Source organism: Phacochoerus africanus, chromosome 15 (assembly GCF_016906955.1).
Source record: "Phacochoerus africanus isolate WHEZ1 chromosome 15, ROS_Pafr_v1, whole genome shotgun sequence".
Taxonomy (NCBI): domain Eukaryota; kingdom Metazoa; phylum Chordata; class Mammalia; order Artiodactyla; family Suidae; genus Phacochoerus; species Phacochoerus africanus.
In genome coordinates this window covers 21,288,302-21,308,185 of record NC_062558.1, presented here as the reverse complement: position 1 = coordinate 21,308,185, position 19,884 = coordinate 21,288,302, and the positions used below count along the sequence as shown (strand labels likewise).

The 19,884-nt window shown below is 39.6% G+C and overlaps 1 protein-coding gene across 1 annotated transcript in view; it reads left to right on the top strand.

Moving 5' to 3' along the window:
• The window catches only part of ANXA10 (annexin A10), a 65,940-nt gene extending 65,225 nt beyond the window's left edge, over positions 1–715 (top strand). Inside the window, exon 12 of the mRNA XM_047762162.1 lies at positions 645–715. Within this exon, the coding sequence (XP_047618118.1) occupies positions 645–713 (69 nt within the window). The 3' untranslated portion in view covers positions 714–715. The remainder of the gene's footprint in view (positions 1–644) is intronic.
• Positions 716–19,884: the final 19,169 nt, after the last annotated feature.

Here is a 19,884-nt window from a genome sequence, read left to right as displayed (position 1 = left end):
TTTTCTCCCTTTTAAAAAATATATGTAAACATTAATATGTTTCACTACTTAAAGAAATGTTTTTATTAAATCATGGTATCCCACTGTATAAGTTGTAAAGTACACAAAGCACCCCACATCATATATATATTTATGTATATTATAAAAAGATTTTCACTCTGATACATAATATCATGGTGTATGTTTTAGAGTATAAATCTCGTGTTCATCAGTAATTAATCATTATTTCCATAGGACAGATTTCTTGAAGTAGAATTACTGCCTTAGTGGGTGATAAACATTTTTAAGCCATTTGAGGCATTGTCCAATCTGCCCTCCAGACGCTACACTGATTTATAACATTACTAGGATAATTCTTTCTAAAGTTGGGAAGATTTAATTCTACTGCAAGTTATTCTTCTTATAAATATGCATTAGAGTTCAATCAACTTTATATAAGCCCGTTCTATTGTCTATAACTATGGTGTTATTTTCAATAACCTCCACTGGGGACAGTTTTCAGGATATATTAAAGCTTTAGATGAAAAAAATATTTTGAAATAATAATGATATAGTCTTTCATACTATAGTTCAGAGGAATTATGCTTCTTTTCAGAAATACTATGACACTGTATTTCAAATGCATTCTATTTTCTTCTTTGCAGAACTTCGCTTCAGGGCATTATGAGAAAGCCCTGCTTGCCATCTGTGCTGGTGATACAGACGAATACTAAATAAAGAGGATTTGGATGCACTCATCTCCACGGATACATCAAAATACAGATTCTGTGATTAGTTTGCATTGTCAGTAGCATTATAACAAAACTGTAGAATCATATTTTCTTTTCCATCTTTAAAGTTATCCTAAACCAAAGAAAACTCCATTGATAAAAATATATAAATTTGCACATATTATCTAAATCAGCAATTCGTTAAACTGTATAAAATGGAATAATGAAAGAAATTACTGCATTGAAATATATTTTGTTTAAATGTGAACCATTAATTCGCTATGCATGGGGTCTGCTTACAGCTGTCCTAGCATGCTTTGGCCATCCCCTCCCCCATTCAAGACTCAATCAAATAAAGAAGTCAACATGTAAACTGCTTTGAAAGAAAATAAAGACACAAAACGGCAAAATGCAGCCAGATAGATGCTTGTCAAGCTTAGAAGTGACAGAGGCTTAGAGGTAAAAATAGTCAGGTGTGTGAACATCTGCGTATACATGTGTGCTGGCTGTGTAGTTGGCCCTGGTAAAGCAACTTATCACTATTTTTTTTTTTTTTAGCATTAGTGCCTAACCAACTTTTTCCCCAAGAAATGTTAGAAACATCCCTGCTCCTTGTTTTCATCTTCACTCCTTCATATCACCATCAGAGTCTCTTGGGAGTAATTATATGATCTGTGCCCTCAGGAGAGGTTGGTCCTTTCTGTGTCTAAAGATTTGGTAAATTTGGAGCAACGAAGAAAAATAATGAGTCAGATTTGAGGGAGAATCTAGTTTGATGCCATGGTATAGCCAAGAGTATAAGCAGGGACAGTGATGGGTGAGCCCAGAACAGAGCAGTTCCCAGGATACAGGGAAATATGCACACAATCACAGAGGGATCCCAGGATATGGGGAAACAGGCACACCATCACAGAGCAGCTCCCAGGATATGGGAAAAAACACATACATGATCACAGAGCAGCTCCCAGGACAGGGGGGAAACATGCCCATGATCACAGGACGCAGCCATCAATAAAGTGAAGAAAGGAAATGAGCCCACAAGCAAGACATCTAGATGTACCCGTGATGGGAGTGGATGTGCTTTATTCCACGAAGAACATCTTCAAGGTCTTGCAGCCCAGAACTGGTGGATCTGTCCCCACTTGTCTTGGGGAAATCAAGATGTGCTGAGAAGCTGGTGTCTGCCTGTGAGAAGGATGCAGGACACTTAGGAACTCTTAAAAAGAATGAGGAAAAAAAAAAACCCACAAAATTTTGGAGTTCCCATCGTGGTTCAGTGGAAGTGAATCTGACTAGCATCCATGAGAATGTAGGTTCAATCCCTGGTCTCGTTTAGTGGGTTAAGGCTGTAGGCTGGAGATTACAGATCCAATTCAACTCCTAACCTGGGAACCTCCGTATGCCATGAGTGTGGCCATAAAAAGCAAAAAAAGAAGAAGAAGAATTAGGCAGAGTTCCTGTCATGGCTCAGTGGAAATGAATCTGACTAGTATCCATGAGGACGAAGGTTCAATCCCTGGCCTCGCTCAGTGGGTTAAAGATCCAGCATTGCCGTGAGCTGTGGCGTAGGTCACAGATGTGGCTTGGGTCTGGTGTTGCTGTGGCTGTGGCGTAGGCTGACGGCTACAGCTCCAATTGGACCCCTAGCTCGGGAACCTCCATATGCTGTGGGTGTGGCCCTAAAAAGACAAAAAAGAAAAAAGGAGAAGAAGAATTAGGCTTCTGAAATTACTATCCAGAGTTCAACTCCCCACTATGGTGTATGATGTTATATAATTTTAACTTGGGTTTCATTTTTGTCCCTAAAAAAAAAAAATCATTAACATTTCAACCCATAGGTAGTCATTGTTGGAGATATTGAGCATAGCTATTATACAAGCTGCAGTTCTTAGAAGAAAAATATTGTTAGAGTTCCTGACAAGAATGTATATATCTATCTAAAACCTTTCTGTCCCAGGACATCTTTATATAAGTTATTCAATAAATTGTAAAGTCTATACTTTAGCTAAGTAATACATTTTAATTATTTGCTGCAGCATGAAAATCAAAAACAAATCCAGACTTAGGTAAGGAGAGATTTTATCCAAAAAGTTTCTTGCAATGAGAGGAGGAGACTATTGCAAGAGGTAAACACTCTGACCATGAGAGCTGCAGGGGTCTCAAAGGTCAGCAGAAAAAGATCTTTGATTTATAGGGATTAGTAAACAAGACCAGAACCAACCAGCTCTGTGTGAAAGGGGGTGAGTGTGACTCACACCCAGTGTGATTGACCTCTAGGCACAGTGACCCGGGATGGAGCAAGGACAGGTGATCTGGGAACACCCCCAGGCAGTGTTCACAAGGAGCCTGAGGTTGGATTAAAGTTCAGGGACCCCTAGGGCAGATGGGAATGCCTGACTAAAGTGTGGTCAAGTTAGCAGGTGTTTTGTCCAGGTGGCCAGCAGAAGAGACCAGGAAGCTAAGCCTTTAGGGACAAAGCGTGGGAACTGGGAGGGTGTGCTGAAGACGGTCATAGGGAACGAGGACCATCTGCAAGTCTCCGTTACACAGGAAGGAGTGGTCCTCTGCTGTGACTCATGTCGTGAACCACAAAGGGTGGCACAGCACTCCTCAGTGCACAGCACTCAGGGAAGCTGGACACCATCAGGGCCACTCCTTTTCCCAAAGTTTTCTAACGCTTCACTTAGTTGTTTAAATGCCAACACAATGTTATTTCCGTCATCACATAATTCACTTAGTGAGATCCTGCACAAGATAGTTTAAATGACTACCACTGCTTTCTGAACTTCCCACAATGTTTAGCCAGTTATATGAACTGCAAATGCCAGGCTGTTTACTCTACCCGATGGTCTTGAGTCGTAAGTGCAAAATTGCTCCTTAGGTGAAATGCATCACCCATATTTAACATACAGAAAAAAAGACAGAATAACATTTAAAGGCACACATCTGTTTTGTGTGTTCTCAATCTACAGCAAAGGAAATGATAAGTTGTCACTGAATTGCCAGCCTTCCCAGAGACTTCAGGATGTGCCCCTGTCCTTTGCTTCTAGCACTTTACCAGGCTCCACTGAGACCTAAATTGATGAAGCTAAGAAAGAGGCTAATTATTTGGCCGGAAAAGTATGACTTTTCATGCTCTTGCCGAGTAGCACATTATTCCACCAACGTTGTTATATATGTTTAACCAGGGTCAAGTATGCGTGATGTCATGGGAAAATGGCAGGAAAGGCTGCTCTGCTCTGAGGGTCCATCCCCTCACAGAAACATCAAAAAAGCAAGTGAAAACTGTCAATTGCTTTGTCAGAGCTGTGGGAAATAGCTCAAGGTTTAACTCTGAGCCTGGAACAAGGTTAGAAGGGCAGAAGCTATTGAGACCTTTGTCTTTGCCTTTTTCTGCCCCCGGTGAGCACAACATGAAGCTAGAACCTTGCTCGCACCATATACCAAAACTGATTCAAAATGGATCAACACTCTAAATATAAGAGCTAAGATTAGGAACACTGTTAGAAGAACCCAAAGGGATAGATCTTCGTGACCTTGGATCTGGGTTTGTATTCTTAGCCAAGGCACCAAAAGAATGAGTAACAAAATAAAAATCAGATTGGATTTTATCAAAATTAAAAATTGTTGTGGGAGTTCCCATCGTGGCCCAGTGGTAATGAACCCAACTGAGGTTTTCTGTTGAACCTCATGAGGTTCAGTCCATGAGGATGTGGGTTTGATCCCTGGCCTTACTCAGTGAGTTAAGGATCTGGCATTGCCATGAGCTATGGTGTAGGTTGCAGACGCCACTTGTATCTGGTGCTGCTGTGGCTGTGGTGCAGGCTGGCAGGTGCAGCTCAAGTTCGACCCCTAGCCTGGGAACTTCTATGTGCTGCAGATGCAGCCCTAAAAAGACACACACACACACACACACACACACACGCACACACACACGCACACAAAAGTTGTGCATCAAAGGACATTATCAAGAAAATGTAAAGGTAACTTACCAAGTAGGGGAAAATATTTGCAAATCATATATATGATGAGCCTAGTGTTGAGAATATATAAAGAATTTCTATAACAGAACAACGACATAAAAACCACAATTTAAAAATGAGCAGGACTTCCAATTATGGTGCAGTGGTTAACGAATCTGACTAGGAACCATGAGGTTGCAGGTTTGATGCCTGGCCTTGCTCAGTGGGTTAAGAATCCAGCGTTGCCTTGAGCTGTGGTGTAGGTCGCACATGCGGCTCAGATCCTACATTGCCATGGCTGTGGTGTAGGCTGGTGGCTACAGCTCGGATTAGACCCCTAGCCTGGGAACCTCCATATGCCACGGGAGCAGCCCTAGAAAAGGCAAAAAAAAAATAATAAATAAATAAATAAAAATAAATAAATTAATTAAAAATGAGCAAAGGATGTGAATAGATGTTTCTCTAAAGAATATATACATCTCTTTTATCATATAAAATTATGCTGAAAATTTTTAGTGTTTAGGAAAATATAAATAAACACCACAATGAGATATGGATCACATCATACCTACTAGAATGGCCATAATTTTTTTTTTTAAAAAAAGGAAAACAACAGTGTGGTGGTGAGGGTCTGGAGAAAGAGAACACTGTGCATTGCTAGGGGTCATCTAAAACTATTTCAGTGGTTCTAAAAAGTTGAACAGAGCGTTTCTATAGGATCCAGCATTTCTATTCCTAGGCATATACACAAAATAATTGAAAGTAAGTATTCCAACAAACACGTGTACCAGCAAGTTCAATGCAGCAATATTCATAGTATCCAATAGTTGAAGCAACATAAATATGCATCAATTGGATAAACAAATAGAATACATACAAACAACGGAATGATTCCAGCTATAAAAGGGGTTAAGTACTGATAACACTATACGAGTGAACTTTGAAATATTTGAGTGAAAGAATTCAGACACATAAAGTCACACATAATTGTATGATTCCATCCATATTAAATACCCAAACTAGTTAAATCCACAAGAGAGAGAACAGACAGAGACAGAACAGTAGCTGCCAGAGGAGGGGAAGGAGGAATTGAAGTTACCTTAAGGGGTCTAGACTCTCTTCCATAGGTTAATGAAAACGCTTAATAACTGGTGAGAGGCAGTAGTTTTTCCATTATGAAGGCATCAAATGTCCTTGAATTGTTCACTTTAAAATGGTCAATCTTATACTATGTGAGCTTTACCTTAACAATTTTAAAAAGCATTTTCTTTCTTCTTTTTACGGCATATGGAAGTTCCTGGGCTAGGGGTTGAATAGGAGCTGCAGTTGCAACATATGCCACAGCCACAGCAATGCAAGGTCTGAGCTACATCTATGACCTATGCCACAGCTTACGACAGCACCAGATCCTTAACCAACTGAGCGAGGCCAGGGACTGAACCTGGATCCTCATGACACTATGTGGGTTTTTATCCATTGTCAGGTTCTTAACTACTGAGCCACAAGGGGAACACCAAAAAAGCATTTTTTAAAAACCTTTTGAAATAAATTCTATCTTAACGACTCTTCTTAAATTATTGTATCCAAAAATTATTATCATAAATTATAAGCAACAGCATTCATTACACGAACACACAGATATCCATTTAAAGAATGGTACAACATCATATGATATCACTTGCAAGTGGAATCTTTAAAAATGATAGAAATAAACTTATTTACAAAATAGAAACAGACTCATGGACTTCAGAAACAATTTTATGGTTACCAAAGGGGAAAAGTGGGGGAGGAATAAATTAGGAATTTGGGATTAGCATATACACACTATTATACATAAAACAGGTAATTAATAAAGACCTATTGTAGAGCGTAGGGAACTCTATTTAAGATTCTGTAATAACCTACATGGGAAAATAATCTGAAATCTGAAAAAGTATGGATATATGTATAACTGAATCACTTTGCTGTATACCTGAAACTAACACAACATTGCAAGTCAACTATACTCCCCTATAAAATTAAATTTAAAAAAAGAATGTTACTACAGAATGGTCCTACCAGTTATCCTGAGTCATTGCTGATAGGGAGCTGTGTTTGCAGAAGTTCAACATGTAAGCAAAGGGCGCTTCCTTCCATTCTTGTCACGTTTATTCAAGCAAAGGAGAGCAATGTTTTTTTTTTGCATCCACATCAAGCGGTTCGCAACATAGCCTGAGGATAGGTTAAGACTTTAGGTCGTTAGAGTCCTTCTTTCGAGATATGCCTTAATCTATTACAAAATTCAATTATCCTGGTTCGTCACATCTAGCTAAATAAAACAGTAAGTCAGTGTATTTTAATGAAGTACTGTCAAATGTTCAAACGGTGTATTACAGTTCTCCGTGCTTTAATACAAATGACCAAATAAAGTCAGTTAAAAAAACGTCAGTTTTTAAAATATTAAAACCAATTTTGAAATCATAGAAAGATCTCTAACGTATTTAAAATTTGAAGTTACAGTCACTTTTGTAACCTCAGAATTATATCACAAATATTTTTTAAATCCACGTTTCCTGAAAAACCATTCATGATGTTACAAACTTACGGAATCAGCTCCACGTAACCAGGGTGGTATTCTTCCCCTTTCCAGATCCATCTATTTTCATTTCAACTGCCTTTGAGTTCAGCTATTCGACTTTGGTCCATGACGTCATCAGTCTTCAGAACGTAATGCCCATCAGCAGGCTGCAGAGAAGGTGTAGGGTAGGCAGTAGGTGCCTTAGGCCCAGTTACGTGCAGCAGCGAACAAAGTGGGCTTGTCTCAAAGTGTTGGTTAGGTGTTGGTTGTATCTACTCTGTATCACACATCACTTCTAGGGGCAAGGGTCACAAAAACGAGGATGAATGAACACCAGCTGCCCACAAATGGCGTATTGTGGGCATTCCCAAGTGCAAATGTCAGCGTCTGAAGCAGGTACACTGATGCTGCTGCTCTCTGGGTACCTACCTGAGCAGCCAGTGTCCCTGGATGAGCAACTCCCCAGTGAAGCATAATTCATATGTGATGATTAACTGAGAACACAACATTCTTTCCCTGCCTAACTTAATTTTCTCACTTAAAATCACTCAAGTATTAAAAAAAAAAAAAAAAGATTTTTCACCCTTGAGCGAAAAGCTGGAATTCTTATTCTGTAATAAGATGCTTTGGTATATTGGACACCTTGCTACTACTATAATCATGTAAAAATGACTCCTCTTAAATGAACAACAGGATAAAAGAAAGTTGCACACCAAAGTTCAGGTACATCTTTTACCACATTGATATCAAACAAATCTCAGTTGGTTAGGTTGGACAGCAGGCAAACGGGGAGACCGCTGTTCTGTCCTCTGCCCCAGGCATCAGGTGACTGACCAGCTCCGAGTCTGCACTTCTTTACCTGAAAAGTCTAATAAGAAACAAAGTAGAAAATCAAAGGAGAGATGTAACTGTCCTCTGATCAAATAAAATTCTTTAAAACGAATCATTGTTTATACCATTATTGCTAGGCAAATGATTGAAGGTTTTTAAAAAGGAAAATACTGAGGATGACAATTTGATGATTATTTTGCCAGATTACTGCTGGAAAAGCTTTCTTCCCAAAATAAACTCGTCCCAGCATATGCTAAGGTTCTATCATTTGCCCTCTTTGATTGGTGCATTTGGGTGACTCCACGTCCGTCATCCACAAACTGGATGGATGCCATTTCAAAGCAGGGAACACACTCCGTCAGACCCCAGGGGACCTGAGGCTCTCAGTTCAAAACCGGCACCACCTTGAAAACACACTATCTATCAGTTAATTGCATTCAAGATGCTGCAGAGCCGCAAAAACTGCAAGATTTTCTTGTAATAGTTAAATACAGCTTCACCACCCATGTGTGCCAACCCTGTGTCCACATTCCCGCAGGAGGAGGAAAGTCCTCCCTCACTCTGCAGCGCCGCTCTTTTCTCTCGCTCTCCTGGTCTATCTGCTATCTTCTCCCTTGCCATCTGTCTGTCTCCTTTTTCTCCCTGTTTGTCTTTCTCTCTGTTTCTATATCTGCATATCTCTCTGTCTTCCGAGTCTGTCTCTATAGCTGTCTCTGCTTCTCTCTTTCTTTACTTATCTGTCTTTCTGCACTTGCCTCTCAGTCTGCTTCTGTCAGTCTGTCTGCCCCTGTCTTTCTGTCTCTGTTTCAGATCCACTTGACTACAAAGACATGGGCTTGGATTTTCTCCAGGATGGACATGTACCCTAGAGGGTGGATTCCGACAGCCAATGGATCTTTGATGGCAAGGACGAGTCCACAGAATGAGTCCTGCTTGTTAATACCGCTCCACCCATGTTGCTCCCGCCCCCCATTGCTTCGTTGATCCCAAGTTTAAGACGGAAACTCAAGGCTTTAGTACCTGACCCATCAGCTCCCGAAACTAAAAGTGTGATACGGATTTACTAATGAGTAACCCTGAAATTTGCAACAGTTATAATTCTCTGATGCTATTTGTTTTCATTAGTGTACCTTGAGAAGTTTGCACCTGGGACAAAGGGGACACTCGATGTTACTAGTCAGAGTCCAGAAGGGAAGACCTGAGTCTGGGAAAGAGTGTCATAGTTTTAAATGTCCGGATGGAAATACACTCCTAGGTATACATTTTATTACTCACAGCAAAGGATAAATATTAAAAGCTAAAGTCACTAGGGATCCTAGCACCCAGGGATACAGGTTGTAAAGATTTGGGTATATAATATTTCCTTCCAGCCTTTTATATACAAATTATTTCACAGGATCTTGAGAGTCAGCATTATTTCTGGAGCACTTTTCCATGTCACATAGCACTACGAGAGAGCCAATTTCAGCGGCTGTATAATAGCGCCCCCTACTAGGTCTGTGGAAATTCCCCTAACCATTCCCTTCTTGCTGATAAATGGGTGGCATTCAATATTCAGTGATAAACAAACATTATGTGTTACAGGTTGAACTGTGTCCCTCAAAAAATTGTATGTTGAGTAGTTCTCGTCGTGGCGCAGTTGTTAACGAATCCGACTAGGAACCATGAGGTTGCAGGTTCGGTCCCTGCGCTTGCTCAGTGGGTTAACGATCCGGCGTTGCCGTGAGCTGTGGTGTACGTTGCAGACGTGGCTCGGATCCCGCGTTGCTGTGGCTCTGGCGTAGGCCGGTGGCTACAGCTCCGATTCAACCCCTAGCCTGGGAACCTCCATATGCTGCGGGAGCGGCCCAAGAAATAGCAACAACAACAATAACAACAACAACAAAGAACAGAAGTTCCTACTGTGACACAGAGGAAACGAATCCGACTAGTATCCATGAGGATATGGGTTCAATCCCTGGTCTTGCTCAGTGGGTTAAGGATCCGGCATTGCCGTGAGCTGTGGTGTAGGTTGCAGACGTGGCTCGGATCCCGCGTTGCTGTGGCTCTGGCGTAGGCCGGAGACTACAGCTCCGATTAGACCCATAGCCTGGGAACCTCCATATGCCGCGGGAGCGGCCCAAGAAATAGCAAAAAGACCAAAAAAAAAAAAAAAATCAAATGTTGAAACTCTATAAACACCAGCATCTCAGAAGGTAACCGTACTAGGAAACAAAGTCACCACAGTCGTAGTTAAGGCATGGTCACACTAGGGTGGGCCCCCATCCCAGTATGACGGGGCCCCCATAAAAGCGGAAATTAGGACACAGAGACAAGCACAAAGGGGGAATGCCCGTGAACATGGAGGCCAAGATGGTGGTGATGCATCTACAAGCCAGGGAAGCAAAATGTTCAGTAACTACTTGGTGGTAGTGGGGGTGGAGGGGGGCACGGAGTGTGCAGATACAGGGGTGGGCCTCCCTTCCAGCCGGCCTCAGAGGGACCAGCCCTGCCTGGAGGTCCTGCCTCCAAACCATGAGACAGCAAGGCCCTGCTGTCCAAGCCACCCCGTTTGTGATGCTCCTATGGCATCCTGAGGAAACCAACGCAATAACACACCCTACGTCATTTCTATTTGTATTTTTGATTATATCATTATTTTAAATTCCAAAAAGTAGAAATATGACAGTAAAGAATCTTTTTTAAAGGGTCTATTTGTGTATAGTTTTATCAGCATATCTGTTAATTGCAATCTTGGCCAGATTAACAAGTGGACGGCAGGGTCTTATCAATTTCCATTTCCTTCTATTGGTGAGATCACTTCACACTTCATTTTCTTCATAACTTTCATGAGAAGCTATACATTTCATTAGATCTACTTTGCATTTGAAGACTTAACTAAACTTTCATGAATTGTAAACATGTTTCTGTTGATTCTTTCGTCTTTTTCAAGGGCCAGTTATTTTGTCTGTAAATAATAATCATTATGAAAATAAGCTCCAACACTTACCGTTTCCTATGTGCCAAGCACTGTTCTAAGAGCATTGCACATATATGTAATTTAATTGCACAGCAATCTTTTGATGTGGGTACCGTTATGGTGCTCAGGTGACAGACAAGCAACAGGCCTGGATGAAGAAATGTGCTTACTGTCACCGAAGTGCTTAGGGCAGGGCTGAGAGGGAACCTGGCTTTACCTCACTCTACCCTGCTCTTATTTTCATTTCTTTGCCGTTTGGCAATGAGCAAAACTCCCCAACTGACATTTTCAAACAAGTGGTAAACGAAGCATTCATATTTTCTCGTTTCAAATATAAATGTTACTGTGGCTGTTATTCCGCCAGTGTGAATGCAATGTTGATTGAGATCATCTTTAGTGTAATTTAAAAATCCCATGTTACTAGATTGCTAAGAATCTCTACCAGGAATGAGGTTTTCCGATTTTAAACAGGACCTCAGTCTTCTTGTCTGAAACATCCTTGCAAATGGCCAGAAGTGACGAGGTAGGACAGAGAATTCTAGTGAACAATGGCCAAACGTTTGTTACTGGGAAAATATGATTGCACAGCTTGTTACAATGGAAAGGATTTTACACACAATCACATGTGAGAAAATCTCTTTTTAAAGTTTTTCACATGGGGAGAAAGATATATTCTTCCAAAAAGATTTGCTAATACCACTACTAAGGTTTCCATTGCATCTTCAGAAAATGTCTCTTGGCCTGTTCCAACTAAAGAGTATAATTTTTCAAAACTTTAGAAAACAAAAGTCATGATTTAGAAATGGGGTGAGCTATTACATAAATGTAAATGTTCGAGGTAAGACACATTTGAAAAAGTCACTTTCCAGATGTTTGGTGAATTATGAATAAAGTACAGTAGTACTTTATAATAACATGGATGAACAGCCACCCCACTGGCCCACACGCTGGATCCCTGCACCCAGTCTGGGCCACGGAGAGTTCTTTAGTTCTGGAATTGCCCTAGGGGTGCCATTGCCGGCTTCAACCTGCGCTCAGCCCTTCCCTTCCCCTTGGTTTTCTCACCTCTGCTGATCACCTCCAGGGGTGTGATCACTTTCTGTGCCTCCCAGACGCCTCAGTGGCCTGGGGATCACCTGCCAGGAGGCACCCAGCCTCAAAGTTCACACCTGCCCACCCCTGCCTTTGGTCCTGAGCTTCTGACTCCCAGGAACTTTCATTCCCCAAATCCTCCTAGTGGTCTAGGCACTCAGCCTCCCAAGGAAACCCCCTGATGCCTCAGGTTTAATCTGACCCAGCATGCAGCACAGCACCCCCTGACACACACCAACATCCCCAGGGGCCTGACGTAATGAGTGAACAAAGGGCAGGCACTCAGGGAGAGGCTGGAGTCAGGTAGCCACCGCCTCGCTCTCAAGAGAGGAGAGGCACAGAGGTGAGGCTCCAGACCACCAGCAGAAATAGTAACATGACCCGTTCACAACAGCAGTGTTCTGGCAAACTGTTTTCGGTTTCTTTATTCCTTTAACACTGTGATGCCATGAGCACAATATTTTTAAAATAAGCAAAAATTCAGTGATGATTAGTTTATGTGATCTTTTCATGAAAAACTAAAGATTATGCTGGACTAAAGGCTTTAAGGTTTGATCTATTAGCAGTTCTGAGGTGCATTATATATTATTTTAATCATTTTTATATTATTGTAATAAAAGTTGGTAATTTACTGAAAATACAATGAACAATGGAATATTAATTTTTTTTTTCTTTTTTGACTGTCCCATGGCATATGGAGTTCCTTGGCCAGGGATCAACCGTAGCTGCAGCAATGGTGTATCCTTAACCCCTTGTGCTGGGCCAGGAATCAAACATGTGTCCTGGTGCTGCAGAGACATTGCCCATCCTATTGTGCCACAGTGGAAACTCTGGATTATTTATTACAGCTCCCTGCGGTCTTCATTTGAGTTTGGGTTATAACACTTTGATTCCCTGTCAGGCTGGTGGCATTATATGACATTTATGAAAAAAGAGAAAATATATGTAACTTTAAAAAAGGAAATCACTGGAGTTCCCGTCATGGCTCAGCAAAAACAAATCTGACTAGCATCCATGAGGACTCAGGTTTGATCCCTAGCCTTGCTCAGTGGGTTAGGGATCCGGAATTGCCATGAACTGTGTTGTAGGTCGCAGACATGGCTGGGATCTGGCGTTGCTGTGGCTGTAGCATAGGTCGATGGCTACAGCTCCGACTTGACCCTTAGCCTGTACCTCCATATGCCGTGGGTGCGTCCCTAAAATTAAAAAATACAAAAAAAAAGGAAATTACTACATATGACAATATTGTGATGCCAACACTGTCCTAGAGTTTATATCTGACTCTCAACAGTCACCTCTGTGTCCTTTTACTGAGACACAGCAAACCAGCAGGGCAGGAATGCGAAGTGCATCACAAAGAAGCCTAATTCCCACATCAGTGACCAGATGTGAAGAGGACAAATTTAGTGATTTTACATATCTCATTGCAGTTTACTTCAAGTGGCTATATATTAAAAATGCCTTGTGATTGCAGAATAATAACATTTATTACTCTAAGGATTAATTTAAAAATTTTTAAAGTCTATTAAAGAGTCATATTTACATTACAAATACTTACCCCATGCATATATTGAGAATATTTTTATAAATGTATGTAATAATATAAAGTGTGGTATAGGGTGTGTGATGTATGTGTGATGTGTATAAATGTGGTATTGTGTGTGTGTGTGTTATAGCATTCAGTGTATGTACAGTACGTGGTGTATGATGTGTGATTGTGTGTGTGATTGTGTGTGATGCATATGCTATGTGCTGTGTGAGTGTGGTGTTGTGGTGTGTGTGAGCATATGTGATGTATCTGGTGTATAATGTGTGTGTGTGTGTATAGGTAGTATGTGTGTGGTATATGCATAGTGTGTGGTGTATATGTGTGTGGTGTACTGTGTATGACGTGAGACTGTGTGTGTGGTATAGTGTGGTGTGTGTGTGTGCGTGGGAGAATGATTCAGTGAGAAGAAGTTTGTGGACGGACTGTCCGCTTACTATTTATGCTGGGGGCTACACACAGCTTGTGAAATAAGCCTTTCACCAGCAAGCTCACTGGGACAAAGCTGGAGGGTTCATGGTAGTGTGAATGGGACACAAGCCCTGAATATCTGATGGGAATGCATTCTTGATTCAGGAATCCCTATAAATCAATATCAACATCTTAGCCGCAGTCTCCAGACCTCAGGAATAGCAAACATGGAAGTCATCAAAACAGGAGATTTCAGTACAGTTGAAGTAAATACATGCACTAACGCCTAAATTTGGTAAAAATCAGTTTAAATCTTACCTCTGTGACCAAGAATTTCAGAGAATAGAGAAAATAAAATTTTAACATGTGCTTGATGTTTGGCTGATTGAAGGACAACAGTGATGCTGGAGAACTGATAACGCCTGTTCAGACATTCCAAAATATGAAGTCAGATATTGAGCAAATTTTGTACTGTCTTCTACCTGTACTATCCAAAAGGACAAGTAAACATTTCTAGTATAAAATGGTACTATATATATTTAGGTACTATATGTGATACATTTTTACATTTTAAATTAGGCATTGCATATTGTTTTATTTCATCATGTACTATAATTATAACATTTATAATTATATATTACATAATGTTTTGTATTACGTGTGTGCATAATAAAAAATGGTAGGAAAAATTAGAGGGCAAGAGGACTCATTCCAAGATTTTGCATAAAAAATGAGAAGTAAACATAAGGTATGAAAAGAATTATAAACATTTCAGTATCTTGTACATTTTTCAACCATGAACTATTTCTTTGAAACTGATTTTTAAAATGTTTTAGACAAGATATATTTACAGAAAAAAACAGTGTTTCTTGTATAATATATGCAGAGCCGAGGGGTAATTATAAAAGGAAGTCAAGGGCTTACTTTTCTATAGGTTTGAAAGCATGAAAGCTAAAAGGTTGCTGTTGCATGGAATTAGGGTTCTGTAGAATAGAATCAAACCTTACGGAGAGTTAACTGAAGGCTGACATGTTTTGTTCCCTGCAGCTTTTGTTAGGTTACATATGTGTCATGTGTAACATATGTATCACCTATGTGACATGATGCAATTGACAGAAATGATTATATTTATTAAAGTAAGCTAAATGCTCTGAGACCCTGTACCTTTGCCTTGGCATCCTCCTTGTCATCTGCTTTGGTGACTAATAGCATGAGTCTGAGAACCAACGACAGGCTTAGAGGAAACTGACCCTTCAGTTGGGGCACATTTGATTTCCAAAGCCGTTCTATTTTGAATAATGGAATATTGTAGAAGAACACACTTCCTATGATGTCTTCCCCACATCTTCCTGCATGACCAGACATCTAGGGAGATGATCACATATCTGTCAAAGAACTTCAAATCTTGTCTCTATAAATGATCAATGCCAAGCTTACCTAGTCCACGTGGAATGTTAGACTTTCAAAAATCTTGGAGTTCTTTATTTCTTGATGTATTTTTAGAAAAATTAAAAATATTTTATTTTATAAATACATCATTAAAATGAGTTTGCTTTTTCAGTAATGCCTATGTTAAAGGGCATGACTTTCAAGTGGGGGCAATTTCTATCTTATTTATTAATGTACTTCCAGAAACAAGTCTGAACTGAGAACACTGTAAATGCTCAATTTATGATCCTTGGTGCTTGACAACAATTGGGTACTCAAAAAATGTGGTTATTTCTCCTTCATATTCTTGTTGTATAGTTCAATAATATTTACCAAAGCAGGAATATTGTTAAGAAAACCAGCCTATTTAGTCAGTCAATGACTGCTTAAAACATCTTTAAAAACAATCATATTCATAAGACGTCATATATCTAGAACCCATTTTCAAATATTTTATTGTCCCCAAATATTTTAGAATACACATGGTTCATCTTGGCTCACTGAACAGATGTTCCAGATCCCCATGTATACAAATGTAACAAAGGCATTTAGAATTGATACCTGTCCAAAGTTCAAGGCATCCAAGAAAACAGAATCTTCTGCAAAAACAACAGATTTACATGGCATATGAATTCCCAAAGCAAGGCTTGACGTAGCTGTTACCACCTATGGGTGGAGAATAAATCAAACAAACAAACAAAAAACAACAGAAAAATCAATTTAACATAGACTATATAGCTATATACATAGGCACTAAATATTGACTGGATTAGATCCCCTGAAATCATTTTTCCCAAGAAAAAGCCCAATGGAAGCCACTATCACCAAAAATACAAACTCTGTGTTTTCATTTGGTATAAATAATTGTTAAGTCCTGTAGAGATTTCCATTCCCTTCACTGTTTTTCCTTAACATTACAATTACCTAGCATTTTCAGATTATAAAAAATATGAACTCAAAGCCATTGATTAAGCATTCAATTTCTTGCATTAATAAAAGCAAGAGATTGGAGTTCCCTCTGTGGCTCAGTGGAAACAAATATGACTAGTAACCATGAGGATGCAGGTTTGGTCCCTGGCCTCACTCAGTAGGTGAAGGATTTGGCATTGCTGTGAGCTGTGCTGTAGGTAGGAGATGGAGCTTGGATCTGGCATAGATGTGGCTGTGGCATAAGCCAGAAGCTATAGCCCTGATTTGACCCCCATGTTCCCAGCATGGGAACCTCCATATGCTGTGGGTGTGGCCCTAAGAGACTAAAAAAAAAAAAAGGCAAGGGAATATAAAAGGAGTATTCCCTTTACATTCAAAGGTTTCTAAGGCAAGAAAACAGTAGGGGATAAAATCAGAGGCAAAACAGGGACCAGGTCACATCAAGCATTTAAAAAGCTACTCCAAGGAACTTATATTTTAATAGAAAGCAGAGTAACATGATATAATTTGTATTGCTGATTGCTTCTGCTCTGTGAATTGCTCTTAGGAGGTGGTGAGCAGAAGCTGACTGACCTGAGAGGAGATTTTAGATTATTCCAGACAAGGTGTGATGGCATGAGTAGAGATGAAATAGGAATAAAGGATATTTCCTGAGATTTTGCTTTCCTACCTCTGTCTTAAAATACAATTTTGACTCACATTTCTTAGAGAGAACTGAAGCCACCTGCTGGAATCTGTCTTATCTCAACCTTACTCCAAACTTCCTTAAGGATGTTCATACCCTTTCTTCTCTCTCTCTCTTCTTTTCAAGATAGACACAATCATGGTTATACATTTTCCTCTAAGTACTAATTTAGCTGCACCTCATAAGTTTGGCTATAAAGTATTTTATTTATTCATCAACTCTATATTTTTCTATTTCCATGATGGTTTCTTCTTTATATATTTTGGCCTTGTGATATTATATAAAAATCCTAAATTAGTATACCTTCCCAATGGTGGGGCCATCTGTACCTCTAGTAATGATTTCACTTTAAAATATATTTTGTTTGACATAAACATAGCCACATCAGCTTTCTTTTGATTATTATTAGACTTTTTCCCCCTTTTCAGTCCTTTTCTGCTTCTTGTTTTAAATGTGGCCCCTATAATCAATATCTATTTGGATATTTTGTTAACCAGGTTAAAAAAACCTTCTTCTTAGACATGCATCCAAGATATTTAATATAATTGTTATATTTGATGATCTAGCTACTATTTTATATTGTGCTATTTGTTACCATGTTTTAAATTGTTTTGTCTGATTTCTTGATTACTTTTTGAATGATTCAGATGTTTCTTTTGCCATTTGTGTTTCTGCTCTAGTTTGGCTCTTACTCTCTCAAATTCTGTTCTCTAAATGGGTTCTGACAAATGTACACAATCTATACTCATTTTGTAAAAGTCCAAAATTGATCAGTAATTTTGTATTCTTTTCAGATGTTACAGCAAACAACCCTCACTTCTGAAACATATACTATTGAACCATGTTTTTTTTTTAATTTGTGTTCTCTTAAAATTTTTATTGTGATAATAATAGTTTTAATTTTACCCACATTTAGCATTCTCTAGGATCTTTTTTTTTTTTTTTGTCTTTTTAGGGCTGCACTTGTGGCATGTGGAGATTCCCAGGCTTGGGGGCCAATCAGAGCTGTAGCTACTAGCCTATACCACAGCTCACAGCAACGCTGCCAGATCCTTAACCCACTGAGCAAGGCCAGGGATCAAGACTGCATCCTCATGGATACTAGTCAGATTCATTTCCACTGAGCCACAGTGGGAACTTCATTTTTTTTCATTATTTTATGTACTTTTGACCACTTTTCATTTCCTGAAATTACTTTAAGTCTACCTTAATTGTTTAGAATTTTATTTTTGTGATGAGATGAGATGGGCACTCTTAGTTTATAATTTGTCTAAAATTCTCCACTTTGCCCCTATCCTGGAAGGATGATTTTGCTGCACAGAAACATATATATTTTAGAACTTTTTAAATTTATAATTTACAAAAATAGTAGAGTTCCTAAATACCACACTCTATTTCCCCTGTCACTAGCATCTGAAATTTGTACTGTACACTTGTTTACACAATTAGTGAACAAACATTGGTACATCATCATTAACCTAAGACCATACTTTTTCCATATTCATTATTTTTTACAAAATGTCTTTTTCTGAACTTGGCCAGGGTCTCACATTACATTTCCTGGACATGTCTCATTATAAACTTTTCTTGGTTGTAACAGTTTCTCAGAGTTGTATAAAAGAAATCAGGGTTCTTTGGAGAAGTGACTGATTATAAAACTGGGGCAATAAATATACAGCTAAGCTTGTGGCATCTGATTTTGCCAAAACATAAGGAAATTCTCAAAGGCAACAACACTCACAGTGAAGGAAGCAAGTGGGGGAGCTCCCAATGGCTAAACTAGAATGATGTGAGCAGCAGAAGAAGTAAAGCAGAACCGAATCATAACCCACAGCATAAAACATCCATGTGTTCATACTGATGTAGTCAACACAGGACATGTGAATATATGGGGGAACAGAGACACATCTCCTCACAGAGAATTCTGAGCAATCAGTGTAGACATTCCAACCACAGGGAGGCATGCACAATTAAACTGCTACCCCTTCAGGACTTCCTTCCCAAGGAGATAGTATGGAACTCGGGACTACAGGGGACTTCACAGTGGAGAAGTTTTCTAGATGCTCATCACGGACATCAACATTGATGTCATGTGAACAGCCTACACCTTGATACCATATGACAGGGTGGCACATGACCTCTGGGTCTGCCTTCGAGAAACACACATTCTTGTCTAGTCACTCGAAAAATTTCAGAGACATCTCAAGAGAGGCATATTTTATAGAATACCTGACCAATAATCCTCAAAACCATCAAGATCATCAAAAACAAGGCAAATCAGAGAAAGGTCATAACCCAGACAGTCCAGGGAGATCTGACAACTAAATGTAATACAGGTCCCGGAACAGAAAAAGGACATGAGGGGTACCTGAGGAAACTGAGATAAAGCAGGTGCCTTCGTTCATAAAATCGATGAATATCAGGTACTTAACTGTAACAAGTGCACCACACTCATGTGAGATGATGATGGGGGAAACCGGGGGAGTGGTGTGCAGGGTAATCTCCGTGCTAGAGTGGCAGCTCCACTTTTTAACCACGATAATCAACATTTGTCAAGGTAAATACAAAATGACAAATGGAGTCATTCTGGGAAAAAAAAAACAACTTAATTTTGATATAATTCCAGAGCCTTAAAATTACTTTTACCCTCTGCAATAGTCATTTCACTTTGTGGATCCACTGGTCCCAAGTCAATGATCAGAAATGATGATACAGGAGTTCTCATCCTGGCTCAGTGGAAATGAATCGGACTAGGAACCATGGGGTTGAAGGT